Below are 23301 nucleotides of genomic sequence, written 5' to 3' on the forward strand. Positions count from 1 at the left end.
CGCAGTCGCGCCACTAGTTACATTCTCTCAACTGCTCATTCCATTCCAGCGGGATTGAAATTTCCCTTTTTTATACTTCATCCCCGTATGATCTCACATCGATGTCCTATACCAGATCTTGTTTGTATCGCTGCGATCGAAGCATCCTGTTAGCTCACCCCGTTTTTTCGGTAATTCACTCCAACGCACTTTATCCCGAACGGGCTCATCGACAAATTACAAGAGCCGTTTCACCTTCGCCCATTGGGAGAGGCTCTGCCTACGACCGGAGCCAGCATCCCCAATCCGTATTTGCAATCCCCTTCCCCTTTAGCTTTAAGGAAGCTGGGGCAAAACAATGATAAAATGACGGCTTAAAAGGGCATTGCGAAACTAAAAGACCTACCCCCTGTCTTAGCTTTAATATCTAAGGCAAAATCCGCTAAGGAATTCCTGCAATAATTTCTGTGATTTTTCTTGCTGTTACCATAATTGCTGTAACCATATTTACCCTAAGCTGTCGTCCCCATCCCTTTCATGTAATTTCGCAACATGAGGCTTGAGGCACGTATTGAGGAATCATAACTAAACACAATAGAGATATTACATGCTTAACCAGCGGGTATAATTTCACTGGGCAAGGGAACAAGCTCATAAAGCGAAAACACAGCATGAAACTGTGGGCAAATAGCTCAGCATTACAAAAACTACCAAAGTTGAGCCTTTGAATTCGCTCAGGAGCCCGGTGGGTTTTCCCGTTGATCTCTGAGCGCCTTACGAAGCCTCGACTCTGTGCAGGTCCTCATTCTGGGCACGCCGGGGGAAGAAGGGGGCGCAGGCAAGGTACATCTTCTGAAGGCTGGCGCATTCGACGGCGTCAGCGCTGCCATGATGGCGCACCCAAGCACCCGCAATGCAGCAGCGAGCGCGACGACAGCTGTGGCAAAGGTGAAGTATTTGGCGGCTGGGTGGGCGGCGACTAGGCGGAGCTCTGTGTGCTACGGTCGTCCTCTTCTTTTAACTCTGGAAACTGTACTCGAGCACTTTTCACGAAGTTTTGGGAAGGGTTTGGTCCGATGTCTCCATTGTAGTGTGTTTGATACCCCTTTATGCTCGAAGTGAGTACAGAGTAGTTGCGGAATTCACGCGGAAACAGCGAGTGCGCTGGCTCGCTACAAGTACAAGAACACCTTCACAGGCTTTCTGAGCTCTGTCCATACACTGCCAGGAAAGGACGGCCTAAATACAGAGATGCTCGAATAAAAATTGTCCGGTGATCTGCTTGCTTTGCTGTAGCTATAAGACGATACTCTCCGGCCTACCCTACCTCGCATCGCCCTCTCCTCTCATCCCTCACGGTGTTCTCCCCTTCAATTTCTCCCCATAATGAACGCGATTGAAATATCCTCAGTTCGATTCAATTTTCCCACGTTTGCACGTTATCTATTGGGACCTTTTCGTTCCATTGGCGTTAAAACAGCTCAAGGAGACATTTATGTTTAATATTTACGTTTATCTCGCCTGCTGGAGACACGGTTCTTTCTGCATTTTTATTAGTAAAAGGAATTAACAACCAAAAGGAGGGGAACAGCGCAAATTTGACAGACACGAGAAGAAGGAGACGACACGCACAATTAACAACCTCCTTTTTATCAATCAATAAAAGGAGATAACACAAGCCGAAAAAAAAGAAAAGGAGCAGTGATATTTTAATGGCACCAAATGTGTAGGCAGCATGATCGGTAAGCGATACTGAGGGCTGAACATATCTTGAGGGACAACATTTTGAATCAGAGTGTCCGGCAAAATAAAGTGTTTATACTTGGCACGTAATGCTCGATATTCAATCTGGCAGTACGTTGCGAGTAATAGAAACAATGAAGTTCAGTCAGTTAGCGTGAACATTGAATTATCTCGATAGATACCGTATAAGCCAGGAAAATTTTGCAGGTTCTCTTCAACACCGTGCTTTGCCCATTAGATTTTCAGATGCTTTTCTGTCATAGACGCTGCCGGAACTCTCCGAGTATAGATAGAAGTAACTCGGACTGATATTGCACCCTTAGCTGCTTTGTGTGTAAAGTTAAAAGAAATCACAATCAACTTTTGGAACGGTTAGCATTATATTCCTCAACATCCGTTCCGCCCGGTGCAGGAAAGCACCATCTCCACGCGTGTCACTTCTTCGAGCCGCTTCAATCGAGTACCAAGAGGTATGATGGCGGACCAACCTTGCCGCACTACACAATGCAAAGTAGTTTATGCGTTGTGTTCCCTAAACGAATCAAAGTGTCCGGTACGGAGCGCGTACAAGATTTACTGGATTACCTATCTTCACTCCGGCTCGAAAAACGTGGCTACAAAAGACAAACTGCCGCAAACACGTAGCAAAAGAAATGCCCTGAGAACGTAGGTGGTGCCACCACAACAAAAGGGAGCTTGTAAATACCCAGCGGTTTTAATTAATAGGTGTTACCGTGCCTGCAAGAAACATGGCAACCACACACGAGCGCCAAAGGAAGCGGGAAAGAAACCATGGATCCAACTTGAAATGTGCTTTACCTGGCATGGAACCTCTCGAACATCAGCCCCAAAGAAACGGCGACCTCTTCTAGACACCCGTCCACTGTACATTGATACGCAGCAATTTTCCCCATCAGCAAGTCTCGCACTCTACTCCCAGGTCCCAGCCGAACAAGCGGAGTTCACACCACTAGTCAAATTTCAGGAAATTACAGAAGTATGACTACCGACTTCACCGACAATATTAACCCCAACCTCACTCCAAACTCTCCAAATCGAAAGGATCGAATCTCCGTCGCATCTAAACGAATACATTCGTTCATCCAGTTCGCTTACACCATATGCTTCCCACTCGGTATAACGCCCGATGCACTTTCTGCACTTTGTGCTAGGCAAACTAGCCCACGTTTATTGGGGTGTGCACATAACCCAGACCTCTTACCCTTTCCTTCTCCCTGTCCCTCCCTGAGCTGTGGAGAACCTGAATATCAGCGACCACCTGAGCGTCCAGATACTTCTGGCATCAGGGCATCGGTCGCCCGGTCATCACTTCGATTCCCGGACGCGAGAACCACTCCTACATCATGTATTAATAAATCTTTACATTACTACTACTGGGCGTAAATTACCCAATTTACGCGAATTCAGCATCCACACCGTCCCTGACTCGGTGTAAGGGCCACCAACAGGAACGAGCTTACACTCAAGACCTTCCCACCTGTTTTTCAATATCCAAACATTTCAAAGGGAATCGTATATTATTAACCCCCAATCTTCCTTTGAAACAATTAGGAAATGACTGTGTACATCGGTTGCGGATCAAACTGGCTACACGGCGAATTCTAATCATTTGTATGCGGTCATGCATGGTGGTTCCTACTGGACGGGTCCCCTCCCACTTCCACTGAGGTGATATGTAGTCAGCAGGATTTCAGGGTATTAAAGAGGTGTTTTCTATTTTACTTAGGTCGCTTCGATGCACGAGTTTATCAGGTGAGCGTACTTGTGCGTAAGTGTTAAAAAACAATACAAATTTTTGGGGTGTAGTATCAAAACTTGCTCGGTTAACTTCAAAATGTGTCGTAGAGCTATCCAAAATCATACACCTTAGAGTTGCTCTGATCTCAAAACAGGAACAGGAACAGAGCAACTACTAGAAATGCTCAGAAATGACTTCCCCAAGAAAAGCCGAACGCAAACAAGGTGCATGTAACTGACCCTACTGCAAAGTATAGGTTGTTGAAAGGAATCGTGAATAGCATATAATGTTCACGTCACCCTTTGAATCTGTTCTGATGTGAATCTGTTGTGTTTTTTTCTCATCACGTCTCCACAGTACGGCGTCACGTACACTGGACGCCCCGCCCACGCGGCCGGCGCCCCCTGGGAAGGTGTCAATGCAGTAGACGCCGCCGTGGCCGCGTACGTCAACGTGGCGATGCTCAGACAGCAGCTCAGGCCTGATTGGCGAGTTTCGGGTAAGGGGGTCAATGGGCCGAACAATCCTTGCAGTGTCCTTCGTCATATTAAAGTGAATGTTTGCCGGCTTTGCGTAAAAAAAAAAAACGCAGAGCACTCCTGACATTACATTTGCTATATTGTAAGATATAAACAATAAAATATAACAGGCGCTTAACAGGCTTCTCCGTTGTATCCAGCCTTCACCTTCACAGCTTGCTTCGTTCAGTTCTCAACTAACGATAACAGAAGTGAGGAAGAAAAACCTTCTGGAAATGCCGAAAAAGCTGCCGTGGTTGGAGTCCTCCGTCCAGGGAGCCTTAACTCTAGGGAAAAAAATGAACAGAATAGTTAATTTCATCCCAGCCGCCCACCCCACAATTCGTAAATTCTGAGCCGACTTGGCTAATAAGTTGTAGCAAATGTATAGGTGGCCAATTCTTGCCAGGAACAGGTGAAGAAATATTGTAAATGATTAGAAAAGATCGTATAACACAAAGCCGATGAAGCACACGACATAAGGGTTGACTTCCAAGTAAAGTATTCTTTGCGAGCACTCTCTGTTTTTACAATACACGACTTATGTGCACAAAACAGTATAAAACATCAAAAAGATCATTAAACCGATCACAGCTGTCAGAAATGGCTTGCTTACACATAGGGAAAGCAGGTTCATTCTCAGTGAGGCTGATGGAGGTTGCAGTTAATAAGCACTGTTCCGCCGCGCTCACTTCCTCTGCCTACACCAGAAGGGGGAGCGGTTGTTACTTCCCTCGAACAAAAATTCAGAGATGGGAAACTCGGGCACGCCACCGCGATTATGACCGTGAGTGCCTTGCTAACACTGCAGTCAAAGTTGTCGTAATCTGTTATTTGCATTTGCGTGTTTGTCCTACGCATGGGTTGCTCCATGGTAACAATTTTATACGCGACGCCTTTTTCGCACTTGATTACTTGTTTCCAGTGTTTTATATTACAGTCGCGCGTTTCCCGGGTGAAAAGGGTTCAAAATTGTTGCATAAAAGGGTTATTTGCGTAACATTTCACGAAAGCGTGCACGCGCGCGGAGAGAGAGAGAGAGAGATAGACTAATCAATGTTGAAGTGAGCATATTTGTGGTCGGGGTCTTCAGTCCAAGACTCCAGTGTTACGGCCGGCTGTCTTCCTCTTTTCCGGCAGCAAAAGCTGCGTTTCAGGACAGGAGCTGGCCAGCGTACTCTCCCATTGCTCGCGTGAGGGGTTACGGATGGGGGAAGATCTGGGCTTAGATGAAATCCCCAGACAGTATGGCACACTGTGTTTGGGGCTTGGCTGTGCATTCATAGGGGATCATAAAGAGTAAGACTGTGGATAACTTGCCGTTATTTCGTGAGCTGATGGGTGACTGGGGGATACAGCTAGTCTGTAATGTTGAGTTATGTCGGCGTATGTGAGAAGTGGTTGCTAGGCCCGCTACGACTCTTCTTGCTGTGGCCGGTGGGCGAGTTATCGGGCCAGGACGTGTGCCATCTTGTTGCCGGGAAGAGCAGAGTGGGCCGGTGTCCATATGATTTTGACTTGCCTCTGTGGGCTCGTTGGAGGAGACCCGAAGCGCTTGTCTTGGAAGCCTACATGCTCGGTATGCTCGGCAGGAGGCTTGACTCTCCGTAATAATTACTTTGGCCTTTGTCTGGGAGAGAACAAGGGCGATAGCCGTCTCTTCAGCCTGATGGGTTTAGACCACCGAAGCGTCAGACTTGAAATAAGGTGCGCTCCATTTGTGAGTGTAAATCCTGGTCCGTGTCCCGCCTAGCGCCAGCAATGTTCCGAGTAAAAAACCAACTAGCCCCATTTCAAGCTCCGGTTCAGGAGGTAACGACCGCCCATCTTACCCCGTACCTCGCGAATACCGCAGCGTCTGTATAGACTAGTCTTTATCGCCATACCGTCTTTCTAACGCATTAGCGCTTGCCATCCTTCTTCCCTCATGATGCTGAGGGGACATAATCGGTGGTATTGGTCGGACAAGTATTGTGGTCCTTATGCAAGGAGGGATATCCTCTGCGTTTTCGGTGATGTGCAGCGCCGTGTACCCAAGCTTAACTAGCGTTTCCCTTACTGTTGGGCATGCCCCGAATCTCACTTTCTGCGCCGTTAGGTAGGCCTCTATGAGTTCATCGATGGTATTGTGCAGGCCTAAAGTCGGAGGCGAACCGTAGAGATGTTCGCAGTAAGTGCCAGGGCTTGCTTGTATGCCTCTCTAAGAAGTGCGTCTAGCTACTCACGCTCCGATGTCTCCAGAATGGCACAAGGAGCTACGTAACGATTCTGGCTCCTGTTCGCTATCCTACAGAGCAACCGAACGATTTGGCCGTGGTTTCTTGAAGACTGTTGAGGAGCAGGGTGTTTTTGCAGTTTTCCGGTTACGTCATTCCTAATCCCTTGATTGAGGATGCCGGTTTGATGAGATACCATCAAGCCATATTTTGATGTTATCTGAAGGATCCCTGCGACATTTTTGTACTATGATGAGCTCCGACTTTTGAGGGCCACAAGCTAAACCACATCGTCTGGCATGGGTGCGGACGGCGTCCGCTGCCGCTTGTGGGCGGTCCTGCATGACGCCGGGAGAACCCTTGACAATACAGATCGTTATATTGTCCGCGTACTTAGTGACGTGCGAAAGCGGTGAATGTTTTATAATTGTTTTGACTATGTGCAAAACCCCCGTGCATTCCTGTTCACAAACCGTCAGTGCTACACGGTGGCTTTGATTTACATGGGAAGGCCCGAGAGTACGCGCAGAGGATTCGACGAGAAGGGCATAATTTCTTATTTTCCACCACCCTATAGTGCTTGAGCTGTAACAATTAATTGACTGATTCATTGAATGCTTGGTTCATATCCCTGCAGTGTCTGTAGGAACGCGAGCTGCAGCATTTTTCTTTTTAAAGGCTCGTCTAAAACCTCACTGCGGGTGTGCCACTCTCTGGGCATTATCGCTTTGGTATCGCTTTGGGGTACGTTCCTGATGGCCCCATCTTATAGTTAACGCCGCGCTTTGAAATCCTACGACCTAAATCGGTGCGGGCTGTTTAAAATATAATAAAGGGGAAGATAGAAGGTAATGGTGGATCGGTCGCCGAACGCCGATGATCGATAATCCGATGAAACGAGGACTCGCTAGCACGTTGCCCGACGGCACATAGCCGACGACGGTCTACTCCAAGTAAACTCAAAATGTACAATATGTACACTTTATTTACACTACTTATTTACAACTCATGTCTCGTGATCGCAAACAACAGGTTGTCGAGCGGGAGCTCGCAGCTCTCCCTCTGAACTCCCTGTCTCTCTGATGTGTCCTTAAAAACATCAAACGCCTCGGTTTTACCAACAAAACCCCGCCCACACAAGGGACGTCACAACTTGAGAGTGAGGATGGCTCATCATTAGCCCACACTAGGCCACTGATTGGCCATCGTGACAAATAAAGCTAGATGGGTTCAAAATAGTGACGTGACCCACCTCTCCTATCTCATACAGAAACCCAAAGGTATTCCGCAAAACACAAATATAACAGAAATAAAAACCAACCAACTAAAAGCAGACCCAACTCCGGGAATCGGCTCGTCTCAAAGTATTGTCATACCGTGCACACCTATGTTTGTGCTCCGCGCCGCTAGAATTCCTTTCCTTTGATAACACGTGGAGCGCCTAACAAAGCATGGTCGCCTATCGATGCCATCCAGCCGGCGAGTCGCCAGGCTCAGAGGCGTGACGAAGTGAAACTTCGCCCAGTAACTTTGAGCCGTGCAACTCGCATAGACCGAACGTCTGGTGACCTCTTCCTATCGTTGACGCAAGGTTTATCCCCTTCACTCACCTTCAGCTCCCGTCCGCTTCGGGGATTCTCGTAAGGAAATCCTTCTTTGAAAGCTTACATCGCTTTCAGCTATTATTCAGACCGACGCGTTTGTTTGCGTCGTCTCTGGGCCCGCCCGCGGGGTGGACACAAAAGCAGGGCGAATAACAAAAGCCTCCGCGGTTTCTCCCTACGCCCTTCACGCCAACTCAGCTCTGCCTGCGGGGAAACAAACACAATACAGGTAAACAAGCTACCCCAGCGAAAGATATCTAATTGCCGGGCGGTTTTAAGTAATAAGTGAAGGGCCCCCGAACTTAACAGGAGATATGAAAACAAAATACAAGTTTTTATGCTTTGGCTGCTGCTTTGCCGCGATAACAATGATAGCAATTTCGTCGCAAAGAGAAGAGAGAGAAATGAACGCCTATTTCCTTAAGAGAATAGCCAAGACTGGGTCCCTGCTGGTTTAAGGTGGTAGGTCTCCTCAGTCCAGGAAGCCTCTGGCCGTAGCTGCGCTCTTCGGACGATTCGCAAGATCTTCTGACTCTCCAGATCCTCATGAAGTAGGAGTGCCTCTCACTTTTGAGCGGTGTCGTTTTCACCGGTTTTGTGAGCGCCTGACTGTTCCTCTTAGGTAGAGGCATTTTCTTGGGGTGCGGCGGCCAGGGTAGTTAAGCAGGGTTGGTAAGCGAAAGGTAAATCTGGGTGAGCAAGGGCGATCCTGGGTCATGTGTGGCAAGTTGTCGGGTATGTGGCAGTAAGGGCAGAGATACGGAAATTGCGTGGGGTAGATGCCAATCATGGTTATTCTGCATGTCTACAGTCATGGATAAATGGAACGCGAAAACGAAAATATGAATGAGAACATACAAATAGCGCTATTTCTTTCCATGCATGTGCAAATGATCCGTTGCTTACTTACAAAAACTAAGTTTTGGAAATGAGGCTTTCCAAACATGCCAACAGCGTGCAATTATTTGGACTCAACGATGAGTACTTTTTAGTTTAGCGTGTTCGACTTCCTATTTTTGTGTCCGCATTTCATTTGTAAATGAGTGTACGTGCTTCTTTGGAGATCCGGTGAGATCCGGATGGGGTAGGGTATATCTCTCCCGCTCAAGTCTGTAGTGCCGCAGTATGGTCCTGTAGAGAGAAGGCATGGGTTCTGCGCCCGTTGAAACACTGGTGTTGAGTGGCAGGAAGGCCCACCTGGTATGTATTCTGGCTGCGGCGTGTGCTGCCTAATTTCCCGCCATGCCACGGGATCCAAGTCGAGTAGGTGTCAGGAAGTTGGGGGCGAGTCGTTAAGATTCTGTATACGCAGTCCACGCATGCGTAGTCCACGTGAATGTAGTTTCAAACTCTTATAAGTTACACGTACGCAATGCACCCCGCGCGTAGGGGGCCTGGATGCCTAGCACCATCTACGAATAGACACAGACACTGCTATAGCCACTGGGGATCTCGCGAGACCATTGCTGAGACATCGACAAACGCTACATCGACTGGCATAGCAGATGAAAAATCGAATTTCTAGCTAACAAAACCTATTTGTCGCTTGAAATTTTAAGTGGGGGTACGAATGGACAACTTGAAGGCGAAATCGAGAGCTTAAAACACGACATCGCATCGAGGGATTAGCGACGAAGCTCTTATCACTGCGAAGGGGGAGGGCAGGGCGCCGCCATGTTGGCCAAATCTACACACGGATGCAACGTAAGGACCGCAACGTAAAAATTCGTAAGACTCACGCAAACCATTTGCATTTGTCCACTAGAATACAACTCGAGGCGTTCCAGGTTTTACTCGCTGCTGGGCGGACGAAGGTCGTTTTCTTGGAGAAAGAAGAGCGGAAGTTGAAGAAGCGGCGGCACGAACATAAATGCATGGGCGGGAAAACGACGGAAAGTCGCATGCGACCGCCGTTGCCGCCTCAAGTTCCAGCTCGTACAGTAGCCGCGAATCCCTTCCGGATGAAAGTCAACTTGCCCGCTTGAGATTCCGACGCGGGCCAGTATTATTTGTTCAGCTTAAAGGAGCCATGAAGAGAAAACAAAAGTTTGTTTTATTCGAAAGATTAGGTGTTTCATAGCCAATACCAGAATACCGGTCTGGCGCACCAGACCGGTATTCTGGAGTTCGTGGGTTCGGATCCCACCCAGCGGGCATTTTTTCACCACTTTCTTTTCGACTCAAAAAATTCTTCATTTCTTGCTATGACCCACCACAACCTCCCCTTTGCTTTCCGAGGTTTTCTTGACTGCCAATCCTCATTTTCTGTTTTATTTGACGGAGCCCCTCATTTCCCATTTTCTGATTCGCTATATATATATATATATATATATATATATATATATATATATATATATATATATATATATATATATATATATATATATGTATATATATATATATATATATATATATATATATATATATATATACAGAAAGAAATGCCGGCAGTCTACAACGCCAAGGAAGGCATAGGAGAATGGTTGGACTTTTTTTTTATCGTTAGTTACGTTACATTATTATTATTTTTTTTAATTAATTACATGAGAAAGAAAGAAAAACACGCGCCCAGAGTGGGGACCGAACCCACGCCTTTCGATTAGATCTCGAATGCCTTACCAATTCGGCTATCTGGGCGACTGTGTTCTCCTTCACATTCTGGGGTATTTATATTTACTACAACTGTATCTGACGCTTGAGGGTGGTAGCCAGCGCCACTCAGACTACACGGGGAGAAGGGGACCTTCTTTTCAACCCCCGGGGCGTGACGCGCACGTCTACAGCCTGTCATAAGCGGGTAACTGGTGGGAAACCCTCTTATGCTACCTTGGCATCAAGGCTGCCAGAACCGAGGCCCTCGCTAAGCTTTCGCGCGATAATAGGGTTTGGAAATGAGGGGCTCGTTAGGAAATACAGAAAGAAATGCCGGCAGTCTACAACGCCAAAGAAGGCATAGGGGAATGGTTGGACTTTTTTTTTTATCGTTAGTTACGTTACATTATTATTATTATTTTTAATTAATTACATGAGAAAGAAAGAAAAACACGCGCCCAGAGTGGGGACCGAACCCACGCCTTTCGATTAGATCTCGAATGCCTTACCAATTCGGCTATCTGGGCGACTGTGTTCTCCTTCACATTCTGGGGTATTTATATTTACTACAACTGTATCTGACGCTTGAGGGTGGTGTCTGTGTGTAGGGATATATTGCATTGGCAACTAATCATTATATTTTACAACAAAAAATACTGAGACGAGTGCCATGGGAAAATACGTTCTTTCTGAGCGGCCCGAAGGTTGCGGCAGGACCGAAGAAAGGTTCTGGTCGACAATGCCGAAATAAAGTTTGGTTACATTTTTTATATACGATGTCATTAAGCAGAAAGAAAGAAAGCAAAAGTTTAGCATATAATTTGATAGCATTGTCTGGGCTGTTTTATTGCAGGAATATTCCGAGAAAGCGGGGAGCAACCGAACATCATCCCTGCACAGGCGACGATAGAGTTCGACCTGCGTGCCCCGGACGTAATCCAGCTGGATCAGCTTCGACGCAAAGTTCTGGCCTGCTTCGAAGCCGGTGGTATCAGCTCTGGTTGCGAAGTTAGAGTGGATCAGCCAATGCTGACTTACGAGAATCTCGAGCCCAACCTAACGATGGCCGGTACATACAGAGCATATGCCGAACAGTACGGTAAGATCTGCATTTGCTATAAAGAGATCTAGAAATAATGCTATAAGTACGTATGGGGTGCGTTACTCTAGAATGCTGAACTATTTTGAATGTGTCACTTTTTGAACATAAACACCATGCGGGTGTGGGCGGGTGTGTGACATGAAGGCATTTACATACGATATTCGATATGCACACGAAAGGAACAAAGCTACGAGTGCCAGTAGGGGGGCAGCGCGCTGAACGATCCCGTAATGCTCTTACGGCGAAGCGCCAACTCCAACCAGGGATCAGTCGAAGGATGGTGCGACGGTTGTCCTTTGCCGCTGACGCAGTCCGCCTCTGGGGAAAGAAAACACGTTTCCCGAAACACTTAGTCCAAGCGTGCTTTCCTCGTTGCGCGCTTGCAGCAGTTTTCGCGCTAAGGCAGGCGTCCACGAAAGCGTGCCTAGTTTCGGTAAACCACATCCGCCAAAACATACACTGCAAGTTTGGTGCAATTGCACCGTCGCTCACTTCTGCCAGTGCTTGCCTTGTCGCCTAATATAGACTCGTCTTCTGCTAGATGCGCGCTCGACCGCCTCAGGGCCCTGGCGGTTTCTCGGATATTGCTAAGCTCTTTGTCGCGTCGCCATCCGCTAACCATGTTAACCTGTGCGCTGCAAAATTTCTTTGGACTAATTTTGCATTGCAATAATATTCTGTCCTAAAGTTTCAAACAACGCTCCATAGCACATGGGACACGTTTTCTATTTGACTGGTCATAAAAACAAAATAAATGCCTGGAAGATTGCGTAATATATTGCATATCCTGTGAGGTGCAAGCACATAACGTTCTGAATAACGAACAAAAAAAGGCTGCACAAAAAACTCGAGATTGTTGAACCAAGCATATGCATATGCATATGCATATGCATATGCATATGCAAGTCCTATGGAAATGGAACTTATAAACTAAATTTAAGCCCGCGATGTTTCCTGGGGATCTCAGCTAAAATTGCACAGATATTCGGAGAATTGTCTACTAATGCGTAACCCATGCTTTCGCTGCTGGAGTTTATTGAGAGTTTAGAGCTACATTTGGCATAATAAAATGCTCTGTTGGGCGTGTTGGTTCATGGCTTCAAAAAATTCCCTCGCACTTCCCCGAGGGGGAGAGTGTGTAAGTGCGAATGCACGGTTGTTGATTGCGCGATTACGGTGGATATCGTGATCTTGGAGTGGAGAGGAAGCGCCCAACACCCGCAGTCACTGAGCGGAGAGAGGAGGAGGAGAGTAGCGCCCGCCGTTACGGCGAGGGCTACACGAGCGCCCTCACGCGTCGGAATGCGGAGCGGAGCGCCCGCTACGCGAGCGAGAGCTCTCCCGCCCGAAGTGGAGAGGAGGCGCCCAAAACGCGCAGTCACTGAGCGGAGAGAGGAGGAGGAGAGTAGCGCGCGCCCATCTCCCCCCGTTGCTAGGGAAGACGAGGAGGAAGACGAGGAGCGCGCGCACCCGCAGCTGTTGCTATGCGGACGACGGCGGTGGACGCTTCAGGCTCGCTTAAGAAGTGCATTCGCACTTAAAAATTAAAACGAGCGCAAAGGACGAGGACACAGAAACACAGTAGACGGGACGAGCGCACATTTGGCAAAAGGTAGCCGGAGTCGGCTACCTAATGCCGGAACTATGCGAAATACCTAACCCCTACGCGCGAAAGTGGTTTTATATATGGAAAGTGCGACGATTTGCAGCACTGTGGAAATCGGTTATAGAATACTGCAGCGGCGGATTGCACCCTGCCCGACCGCACCCAGTCGTGCGCTTCCAATATTGATTTTTTTTTGTAAATTGGGGCGGAACGGCTCTTACTAATGATGCCAAGGGCGGCCTCTCACTGGCCGGTCACTTCGTGATATTTTCGCTAAATTGTTATAGAATGTTTTAAGGTGGAGCCCCTCCCTTAAATATGTTTTTCTGTGTGGTATTGTGTCCTAGAAACTAAATTTGCCCGCTTTTGTCTTTAAATGTATGCCCGTGACACTATTTCCCTAGAAGTTTTTCACAGTCCAACTTGAATAGCATTTATCCTGTAGAAGATACAATTTCTTTTCCCAACATCGTGGGAGAAAAAGGTTTTTTGTTTGTGTGGCAACCGAGGAAAAGAGAAGTGCTGGTTCACTGTGCTGGAACATCAGTGAATTTAGTAACACTGAGACTCAGAGATTCTTTCTTGGCAAAGCAAAGAGAGACAGAGAGAGAGACAGAGAGACAGACAGAGAGACAGAGAGAGAGAGAGAGAGACAGAGAGAGAGACATCTATCAGTGGTAGATTTTTTTGTGGTTTGAATAGGGTTGAAAGTGTTCGTCGTGATTGATGATAATGTATGAATGCTTCAAAAAAAGGCAAAACATGTTGTTGGGCTAGTTTGTGGTGCATATTTCAACAGTGACAACGGCGCGTAAAAGACGGGGCACTGCAACAGACAAGACTGGCGTGGCGTGTCTCGGCGAATTTTGGCCAAAGGCCAAGAACAAATTGAAGAAAAATGAGAGGCGCCTCCTTCCTGTGCTTATTCTTTTCTTGAGTAGTCTTGATTGAATTTTGCTTGAGTTCCCTCGAGTTTTTCTTGGCGCTTGACCGAAATTCCGAAAATGAAGTGCGAACTAGCCCGCATAGATAGTTAAATTCAGTAGTCTGTATGTTTCCCTGTCCCTTTTTAAACGCGCAGGCTTTACTTTTGAATGGGTCCAGTGGCTACCAGCACTTTGTATACGCGAGTGGCTTGTGCATCCTTACTGGGTATGAGCCTTACCAAAGTCCTGAGAAAATTTGCCGCAATTGTACCCCTGCATTGCCCAACGCGAAGCGAACCTACACATACGATCGGGATGTGTTGGGAATGCTCAAGCAACGTCGCTTGTATACCCTTGCCTATCGCCTCAGCCGATCACAGCCAAACAGACACTTTCCTGCTGCTCTCTCCTGGCCTTCACGGCTCGCCAGCCTTCCAGCGTGCTGCCGGCCGGAGCACTGACCGCCGGGCTGCGCCGCTTCATGAAAATTATACGGAACAACTGACGGGGTTTGCACAGCCCTCCAAAGGTGGCGGTCTTCCATGTCTCCGTGTTTAGGCCTTTACGACGCTTAGTTTATTCGCTGACCTGTTGTGTGGCACGATCCGGCGGACATGCCTCATGCGTGGTTACTGCTGATGCGACATGCAATTTTATACAGGCGGCGTTGTTTCAGGAAAACAATAGGACTTCGAAATTTAGAAACTGCGAAACAGACTTATGCATGGTGGTGCAACTAGATAGAATAGGTTACGTGACCGGTACGTCAGCGCATTTGCAAGGCTGATTGAAAAAATGCACATCGTGAGTTACGCAACTGCCAGGCTTGCTCGGAGCTGCCGTAGCTGTTGCTGGCCCCAGCGAAGCTAGATAGGTATATGACTTTGCTGTTGTTGCACGCGAATACTTATTATTGACGTGCGTTTCTGGGACGGGCGATGTTTTTTATTTTTTATTTATTTGTTTGTTTTTTTATTTATTTATTTGTTTATTTATTCGTTTATTTATTTATTTATTTATTTATTTATTTATTTATTTATTTATTTATTTATTTATTTATTTATTTATTTATTTATTTATTTATTTATTTATTTATTTATTTATTGTCAAAAAGACCCCAAGGGCCCTACGGGGGAGCGTGTTACACAGGGCGTGCAAGACTAGTGCACCCCCAATAGCTGAGTGCGGCTTGCGGGTGCAGTGTTTGATAACCGGTTTCCAGAGTGCTGCAGTTCGTCGCCCGCTCCATGTATGAACCCAGACTTTTGCGCGTATCATAGCTCTGCTCTTTTTAGAAAATCCAACTCTGAGAAGCGCCAAAATGAAGTTTTTGCAGAGATAAGCAACTCGACGAGCACCGTTCTGTCGTGGTGGTGAAAGAACCTTTCCCGTGCTACCAGGTGGGAATAAAAGAGCGAAAGCTATTGGCCAACTCTTTCCCAAACCATCTTACAGCAAAGCTGAGTGCGGCTAGGATCCTAGGCTAAGATAAGCGAATAGAAAAGGTCATTTAAAATAAAAAAAGGGCTTGTGATCTTCATACTTCGGTATGAGACGGCTTATATTGCTCCTGAGAACATGTCTTCCAAACAATGCGATTGTCTACAGAGGTTAAGCCAACTCTGGACCGATTAGTGTAAGCGTGGTTTTTGTTAGCTGGCCTTCCCACATCGCAACCACCTACAAAGCGAGTACCCCACTTTGTACTGCCCTACAACTCCGCCACCTCACTCCCGAGTCGTCTATACTCCTCGCCACACGTGGCGTCCCAATAACCCTCACATCCACAATGCACGAAGCTCTAAGGTAGCCACCTGTGTGGCGCACTGGAGAATGCGCTGTGATTGGCGTAGCCGCGTTATAATGTAACATCATTATCTGCACCCACCAATTGTGTGGGTCCTTAGTCTGTGACGTAGAGCTCGGACCATGGTCCTTATAATTTAACCTAGCAAATACCCAATATGGCTAAACCACAACAAAGCAAAGCCAATCAGAACGCCAGATTCCCCGGACTCCCCTCTTTACAGGGTGGAAGGTGTCCGGTTTTTATTCGGTCGGCTAATATTGTACAACATAAGAAAAGACCACGAGTCGAACAATATTTCGATGTTGGGCATGTTGGGCCGAACGTGCGCCATATCGCTGCGAAGATGTGTTTGATAGCCCTTTACCCGGACATAAAACCAACGCGTTAATGCTTGTTTTATTGCCGACGGTTTGCAGACGAAGGCGCCATAAAAGAGGTATTTTAAGGGACCCTGAAGTGAATTCGTTAATCTCTTATTTGTGGAAGCATTCTGTAGAGTAACTTATGTGACCAGCACTTTCAATACTAGGTGACGTGAGGAGCATTGGGAAATTCATGAAACCGGGGAGCGGTTCGTGGCCGTCGCCACAACTAACGGAGTGACGTCCAATCACCGCTTTGGTACTGTGTGTTTTTTGGCCACCTCAGTGTCCAAATGTTCTATTTCGAACACCTTCCTTGTTCTTTTACGCATAAGTTGCGCATATTCAACAATCCAGCGATGCGCTCACTTTATTCCTGCGGAATTGCTAGCGTCACGACGTCACGAAATAGTTCGACCCACGTCACATATGTAACCAACATGACCATAAACCACGCCTCTATATCTATCCTGATGATGGTGCGAGAAAAATAGCGCTTTTTGGCGGAATTTGCTCGTTAAATCAGCCGAAAAAACTGGGGACTGGGCCTGCGTAGTCTAGACTTGATTTTGGTCAAGTAACCAGGTGATGCTTCAATTCATTTTGGTGTAACTCCATGCCCATCAATTCTTTAAATATTTATTATTATTTTAGAAAAAGGTGGCAAATATAAGCAAAGTTCATCTTTCAGGCTCTTAACAATATATACTTCTAGTTTTAGGTGTAACCAGTTGATTAGCGTTAGTTTAATCGTTTCCGGGAGCTATTCTAAGTACTCTCCAACAAGCGGGGAGGGGGGGCTGGCAGTATTATTTCTTCACTAAGCGCACCTGGCACTGTGCCCTTCGCAGAGCGATAAGTATGTCTCTCATACCCTAGGTAACCAAAATGTCGCTAAGCAAATTTGTAAATATACTGCCCATCTGAGCCCAAAAGTATCGCCAATCCTTCGAGAGACATTCAGTTCCAATGCAGCTCAATTTGTTCTTGCGCAACTCATTGCCTTTGTGTCCTGCCCAGGTTTACAGTATTCTGGTGCCCTCGTGTCGACTCCGAGTGCCGCGTCAACGGACGTGGGCAACGTTTCGCACGTAGTCCCCACCATCCAGCCTTACTACGCCTTGGATGCTGCTACCGATGGCGGAAACCATACGGAGGGCTTCCGGGACGCTTCCAACCACCCTGCGTCGTATGACGTCACGTTCAGGGTTGCCAAGGCACTTGCGCTCACTGCTGTCAGAGTGCTGACCGACACACAGTTTCTACAAGATATTAAGAGCGAATTGGAGAAGTCACGGGCGTTGTCAGCTCTCCATAACAACGGGAGCGACGCAGTAGAGCCTCTGGCGAAGTTGTAGTTGCATGACAAAAGTTGATGATAGTATGTAGGGCATAAATGTGTCACTGACGAATAACTGTAATTTGAACGATACCAAATAAAGGCACAGGAACGACTTTATTTGCAACCATATATTTTGAGAACGACTCGTCCAGCACATGCCTTGTAAGCGATCGGGTACGGAGATGTACGACCATTCAATGCCCCGTCGTCGTGCTTGTGATTTTTTGGTTTCTCCTCAGAGTTTCCGATAAGCACAGAAATATCCTTGCTTAAACATAGCCTGAATGTTGCCCAAGTGACTATAGTGAATCAATCGCGTGAATCATCAATCGCGTGAATGTCCAAGGTCGCGTGAGTGTTCCCCGAGTGCAACATTGATCGTATGATAAAAGGCCTACACTGGATGAATACTGCCGGAATTTTACTGGCGATGAATAAACTTAATATTGCAAAAAAAATTCCCCCGTGCCTCATTTTCTGCCTTTTCCAAACGTATTATGACTAAACGACCATCAGTTCTAAATATCTCTTCATGGATAAAACTTTCTACATGATGCTGGGGAAAAGATCTCCCGCGGGCTCCTTCAAGCAAGCATTAACGAGTGAGTGCCTTCTATCGCTCTCTTTCGCGCTGAATGCCCTCCGAAGAGGGAGCGATAGAAGGGGGGAGTTGACGGGAGGGAGGGAAGGGAGGGACAAGGAGGCGAAACTTCATTTTTCCCATACGTGGTGATTCTGGTCACTGCAGATCAGTGAGGGGTGTCCTCAATCCAGAACTGTTTGTGAAGCAAAACGTCGTACCGTTTAACCAGGAAGAAAAAATTGGATGGCTGAACAATTGAAATACGGATTAAAAACCAGCAAAAAAGACGGAGACACAAGTAAAGAAACAGACAGGACGATGCTGGACTATTCCAGCATTGATTGATTGTATTGTTTAACGCGCCGACGCAACGCTGGCGATGAGGCGCGCCGTAGTGGAGGGCTCCGGATTAATTTAGACCACCTGGGGATCTTTAACGTGCGCCGAAATCTCGTACACATGGGCGTTTTCGCTTTTCGCCTCCATCAGAAAAGCGGCCTCCGCGGCCGGGAGTCGAACCCGCGACCTCGTGCTCAGCAGCGCAACGCCTCAGCCACTGAGCCGCCGCGGCGGGTAACTATTCCAGCATCGTCCTGTCTGTTTCTTTGCTTGTGTCTCCGTCTTCTTGGCTGATTTTTCATCCCTAAATCATGAACCAACAGGCCCAGTTTTCCACGTTGCTTCATCAAATTGAAATACCACCGTTTTTTGCTATTTTTACAACATAATGTACGGTCGTACTACTACTAATCTCGATAGCTACTAATAGCCACTAACCTGTAGATAATAATTGTGAAAGCCACGGTGTGACTTTACAGGGAAGTGCGTGGCCGTGACAATGGTGCGATGCAAATTGGCGCATATTACCAACCAAGGGGGAAGTTGACCCGACACGGGTTTACTATATACGCCTCAGCATTTTAATGTGACGTTTGCATTAACCCTGTTCGAAACATCATATACAGTTTCTCATCGCGCTTGTCATGTATTATGCGTACCTGGTGAAACGCGCGAATACCTTCAAAATTTACGCGAGCATGAACTTATTCTCAGTCCTGGCACACCTCGACACGCGCCATCTCTGCCTATACTCCTCATCCTTGTTTACATTAGCATGCCGCTTGTCTTTAACAACCACTGTTAATGTAAAGGATGCAGTCTGTTTACCCCCAAGACTGGTTGCTTTGAATAATGAGCCATTACGGATCGCTTATGAACCGTCATTCAGAATAAAAATTAAAAAAAAAAACATTCAGTAGCTTTTAATCTGTAGCAATTGAACTTTCGTCACGATTAGAGAAACTTGTTAAACTTTGAGCAGCATGAGGAGATATTTGACGGATGGGTGGCGCCCTCGTAATTATCCCTGCAATCACGCTAGGGTGTAGTGTTCGCAGTGGTGCGTTCATTTTCGCGGCTCTGAGTCAAGGGCGAGCGAGAGAAGGCCATGGGAAGACGGAGTTGTCACCTCGCAGGAGAGCTGCCTTCCGCCGTCCTTCGTCTCCCTAATTTCAGTTTAGCGCAGTGTTTTTACAAGAAATAATGTACAACTAGACCACAAGCAAGCTCTCATTCTACTTCAGTTGAAAATTTCCACAATATCAGTCACTTTTCGTAGTAATAGCTGCCTGTAAACTAAATTAACACGTACCTCGTTACCTTCTTCCACGGACATTTTCTGTATCGCAAACTAAGTATTTCAATATACGTTTAAGGGCACATCTTTTATTATAACCAGAACGAATTTCTTCGTACATTTGCCCTGATCGCTCTAGTTAAAAAAAAATCTAACAATTTATTGTGAACTATGGGTAAGCTTTGCGCCAAATTTTGCCTTGGATTCGGTTTTGCACAAAACTTGGGGACAGAGAAATTCATCTTTCGGCCTCGGCTCGAATCTACGGAGTTATTGAACTTAATCTAGCACCAGACACAAAACATTTTCCGAATGAGGAATTCTTCAGAACTCACCCTTTCGCTTTAGCACTACGAGAGGTTCTCCTCTTTCACCTTGTGCCATCATTCCTAACGTGAAGCATCAGCAAGTTCCTACCCGCCGCGGTGGCTCAGTGGCTAAGGCGTTGCGCTGCTGAGCACAAGGTCGCGGGTTCGATTCCCGGCCGCGGCGGCCGCTTTTCTGATGGAGGCGAAAAGCAAAAACGCCCGTGTGTACGAGATTTCGGCGCACGTTAAAGATCCCCAGGTGGTCAAAATTAATCCGGAGCCCTCCACTACGGCGCGCCTCATCGCCTACGTTGCGTTGGCGCGTTAAACCCCACAATGAATGATCAGCAAGTTCCACGACATGTGCTTGTTGCTATCGCGCTGCTGAGCACGAGGTCACGGGTTCGATTCCCGGCCGCGGCTGCCGCTTTTCTGATGGAGGCGAAAAGCAAAAGCGCCCGTGTGTACGAGATTTCGGCGCACGTTAAATATCCCCAGGTGGTCAAACTTAATCCTGAGACCTACACTACGGCGCGCCTCATCCCCTGCGTCGCGTCCTGGTGTTAATCCCTACAATCAATCAAGTGCGTTGCTATCAAGCTTAGGCATGGTGGCGTCACCGGATACAACACAAAAACGTCCTTCATCTCCTTGCAATGCATGCGCTGCATACTTAGGTGTGAGCTGTTACTACTGCGCCTACCCACGGCATAATAGGGGAAGTAATACCCCAACAAATCAGTCGTGTACGATCAGGGTGTTTAACCGGAACCGGAACATAACCAAAACCGGAACCGAACCCAAATGTTTGGCCGGAACCGAAACGAAACCGAAACCGTATTTCGTCCGTCATTTTGGAACTGAACCCGAACTAAAACGAATCAAAGGAACCATTCCGAACCGGTTCCGGGGCTTGAAAGCTATAATTTCTAGTTTTTGATTATGGTGTACCTTGTGTCTGAAGACATTTATACCACTCTCCCGACAGCGCCACCAAATATTATGCATAGTCTGTAATCACAGAACCTATCAGTTTTTCTTCCCGTTATTACCATCAATTTAATGTAAAGTAGCCCATGTTCACTATCAGTTCGTGTTAGACACTGCCCATTTCCCCCCATTTTCCTTTTTATTAAGAATAAGTTAAGCTTGAACGTGTATTCCGAGGCAGCTTATCATGGGTTATTCATTGGGGTACCCATGTACATGGTGTTCAATGTGTCCTTAATTCGAATGCTACTCTTGCCTCCTTGTGAAAGCGTTCAGGGACATCATGAACTGCTGTAGTGTTATAAGCTGGGCTAGTTGGTCCTGTTCTCTGATGGCTAAAAGAGCAAAAACTGGGCGAAGACTCGAACGAAGGGGACACAGACAAGCGCTATTGTACCTCTCAAATTCTTATGCACTGCTCTTAAAGCCTGGTCACAGAACATACCTTCCGGTAAAAGAACGCATTGGTCCTCTTCGTCCGACAAAACCAATTTTAGGTCTATTTTCACCAGGTAATCCACCATACCGTCCCAGTTGAAGCTTTTTTCGGGCCTGGCTGTAGACCGCGCGACGGCGTCCATGCTCTCCCCGATGCAGCGCTGCTTGTCACCCTCCGGAACATGGCGAGTGATGTCCCGGACCAAACTAACCTTTACCGCTTTTGACAAACAGGGCTCAAAGGCAAACTTTGGGCCGAACTGCAGATCTTGGCGATGGGGCTCCGGAACTGCACGTCACCCAACGCGACCATTAAAGATGTTTAACCTCTCTCTTTCTCCTTGCGTTGGAGTGGATATTTTAGATGCAACGCATCCCTTTAACTCGCCTTGTCCCTCCGGCGTCCGTCCGTAGTCCGCACGCCTCTCCCTCATTCTCCTCGCCGCGCCAGCTGCGCGGTAACGCCGCTCTCACCGCAGCGCCATCTGTGTATTAGCGCCCTATCTCACCGCAACGCCAACTGTGCGTCAGCGCGCGTTAGCGCTCGGTTAACACATGCGCATGCGCTGCTCTCTCTCATTCCCCTCACCGTTAACGCGCGGTGCATATAAACGCAATAACTGCGCCGCTCCGCTCAGTCGTTCCATCGCCGGCGCTCCGATGACATCCGAGGACCACCGATGATTTGAATGGAGACTAACAATTTTGATATCGCGCTGGCTGGCGCGATCATACCCAGCACCAGCCACCCCGTTACCCCCGATGCGTCGCATCACCCCATGGTTCCCCCCGCGGGAAGATGATTGTAATTTTTCTGCTTGGGTGGGCAGGCCGGACGATGTTCCAAAGCGCTTCCCTTGCTTTGTCAGCGGAAACTATAGGTACGCAAAAAGCGTAGCAGATCAGCCAATTTTTTTTTTCAATTAGATTTTTTTTGCCTCATTGCGAGAAAACAGGTGTGCGTGCGCGCGTGCGTGGGTGGCATCAAATACGATGGCGGTCCTGCAGGCTCTCTGCTACCCAGAGGAGTTGCCTGCCCGGCCTGCCCGCTTGCCAGTAAACTATCTGTACGCCGGCCATCCAGCCAGCCAGAAGATGCCAGCGACGATGCGTGATTGCAGACGAGGGGCGGTGGCCCAGTGGCGCGGACGCAATGCCTGCCCACGGTGACGCTCGATGGTACCCAAATACGATGGTAGAGGGACGGTCGCCTGTTTGGTGGACGGACGGGGCAATGTGTCGCCTTCAGGGAAGGTGCTTCAGGCGAGGATGTCACAAAGGGGAGGCGTCGGCGCCACTAGGGCGCTGCCCACTGGCCAAATGCCTGCCTGTCAGAATGCTGCTGCGAGGATGAATTATTTGCAGATGAGGGCAGTGGAACACAATTATGGAGCGCAGCTCCTAAGCACCCGCTGCTTTAGTTTTGCGTAGTGCCTCAGGGTGGGCCTCGTTGTAACCGAGACAACGAACAGGCCCCGGAAGATAGAGCAAACAGGAAAGTGGAGGATGAAAGAACGGCAAAAGTGTAAGAGGGAGGGCTGCATTTGGAAGCCACGCGAGACATGTTCCCCGGCTATCCGCGCTACGAGATAGCGCCAGAGCACAGCGCTAGCCGTCCTGCGTTCGCTAATGACGCGATCACTTCCTGCGACGCAGGAGCTACAGTCAAATCCGTTTATAGCGAATTGCAATATGCACCGCGATTAGTTCCATTTATCCACTAGTTAGATATAGCCGAACCCACCTATAACGAACTTATTGTTACAAGTTCGCAATCCGCGGGAGCC

At 47.6% G+C, this 23301-nt stretch overlaps 1 protein-coding gene across 3 annotated transcripts in view; it reads left to right on the plus strand.

Annotated features, from left to right (window-relative positions):
• The window catches only part of LOC144164206 (xaa-Arg dipeptidase-like), an 88220-nt gene extending 70254 nt beyond the window's left edge, over positions 1-17966 (plus strand). Inside the window, exons 3-6 of one of the 3 annotated variants that reach the window (XM_077694721.1) lie at positions 778-927; positions 3839-3980; positions 11265-11510; positions 17238-17960. In XM_077694721.1, the coding sequence (XP_077550847.1) occupies positions 778-927; positions 3839-3980; positions 11265-11510; positions 17238-17575 (876 nt within the window). In that variant the 3' untranslated portion in view covers positions 17576-17960. Of the gene's footprint in view, positions 1-777; positions 928-3838; positions 3981-11264; positions 11511-17237 lie in introns of all 3 variants that reach the window. The other 2 variants (XM_077694720.1, XM_077694722.1) reach the window with 2 other exon arrangements.
• Positions 17967-23301: the final 5335 nt, after the last annotated feature.

Source organism: Haemaphysalis longicornis, unplaced genomic scaffold, assembly GCF_048455015.1.
Source record: "Haemaphysalis longicornis isolate Haplotype H1 unplaced genomic scaffold, Haemaphysalis longicornis Haplotype H1 scaffold_13, whole genome shotgun sequence".
Lineage (NCBI taxonomy): Eukaryota > Metazoa > Arthropoda > Arachnida > Ixodida > Ixodidae > Haemaphysalis > Haemaphysalis longicornis.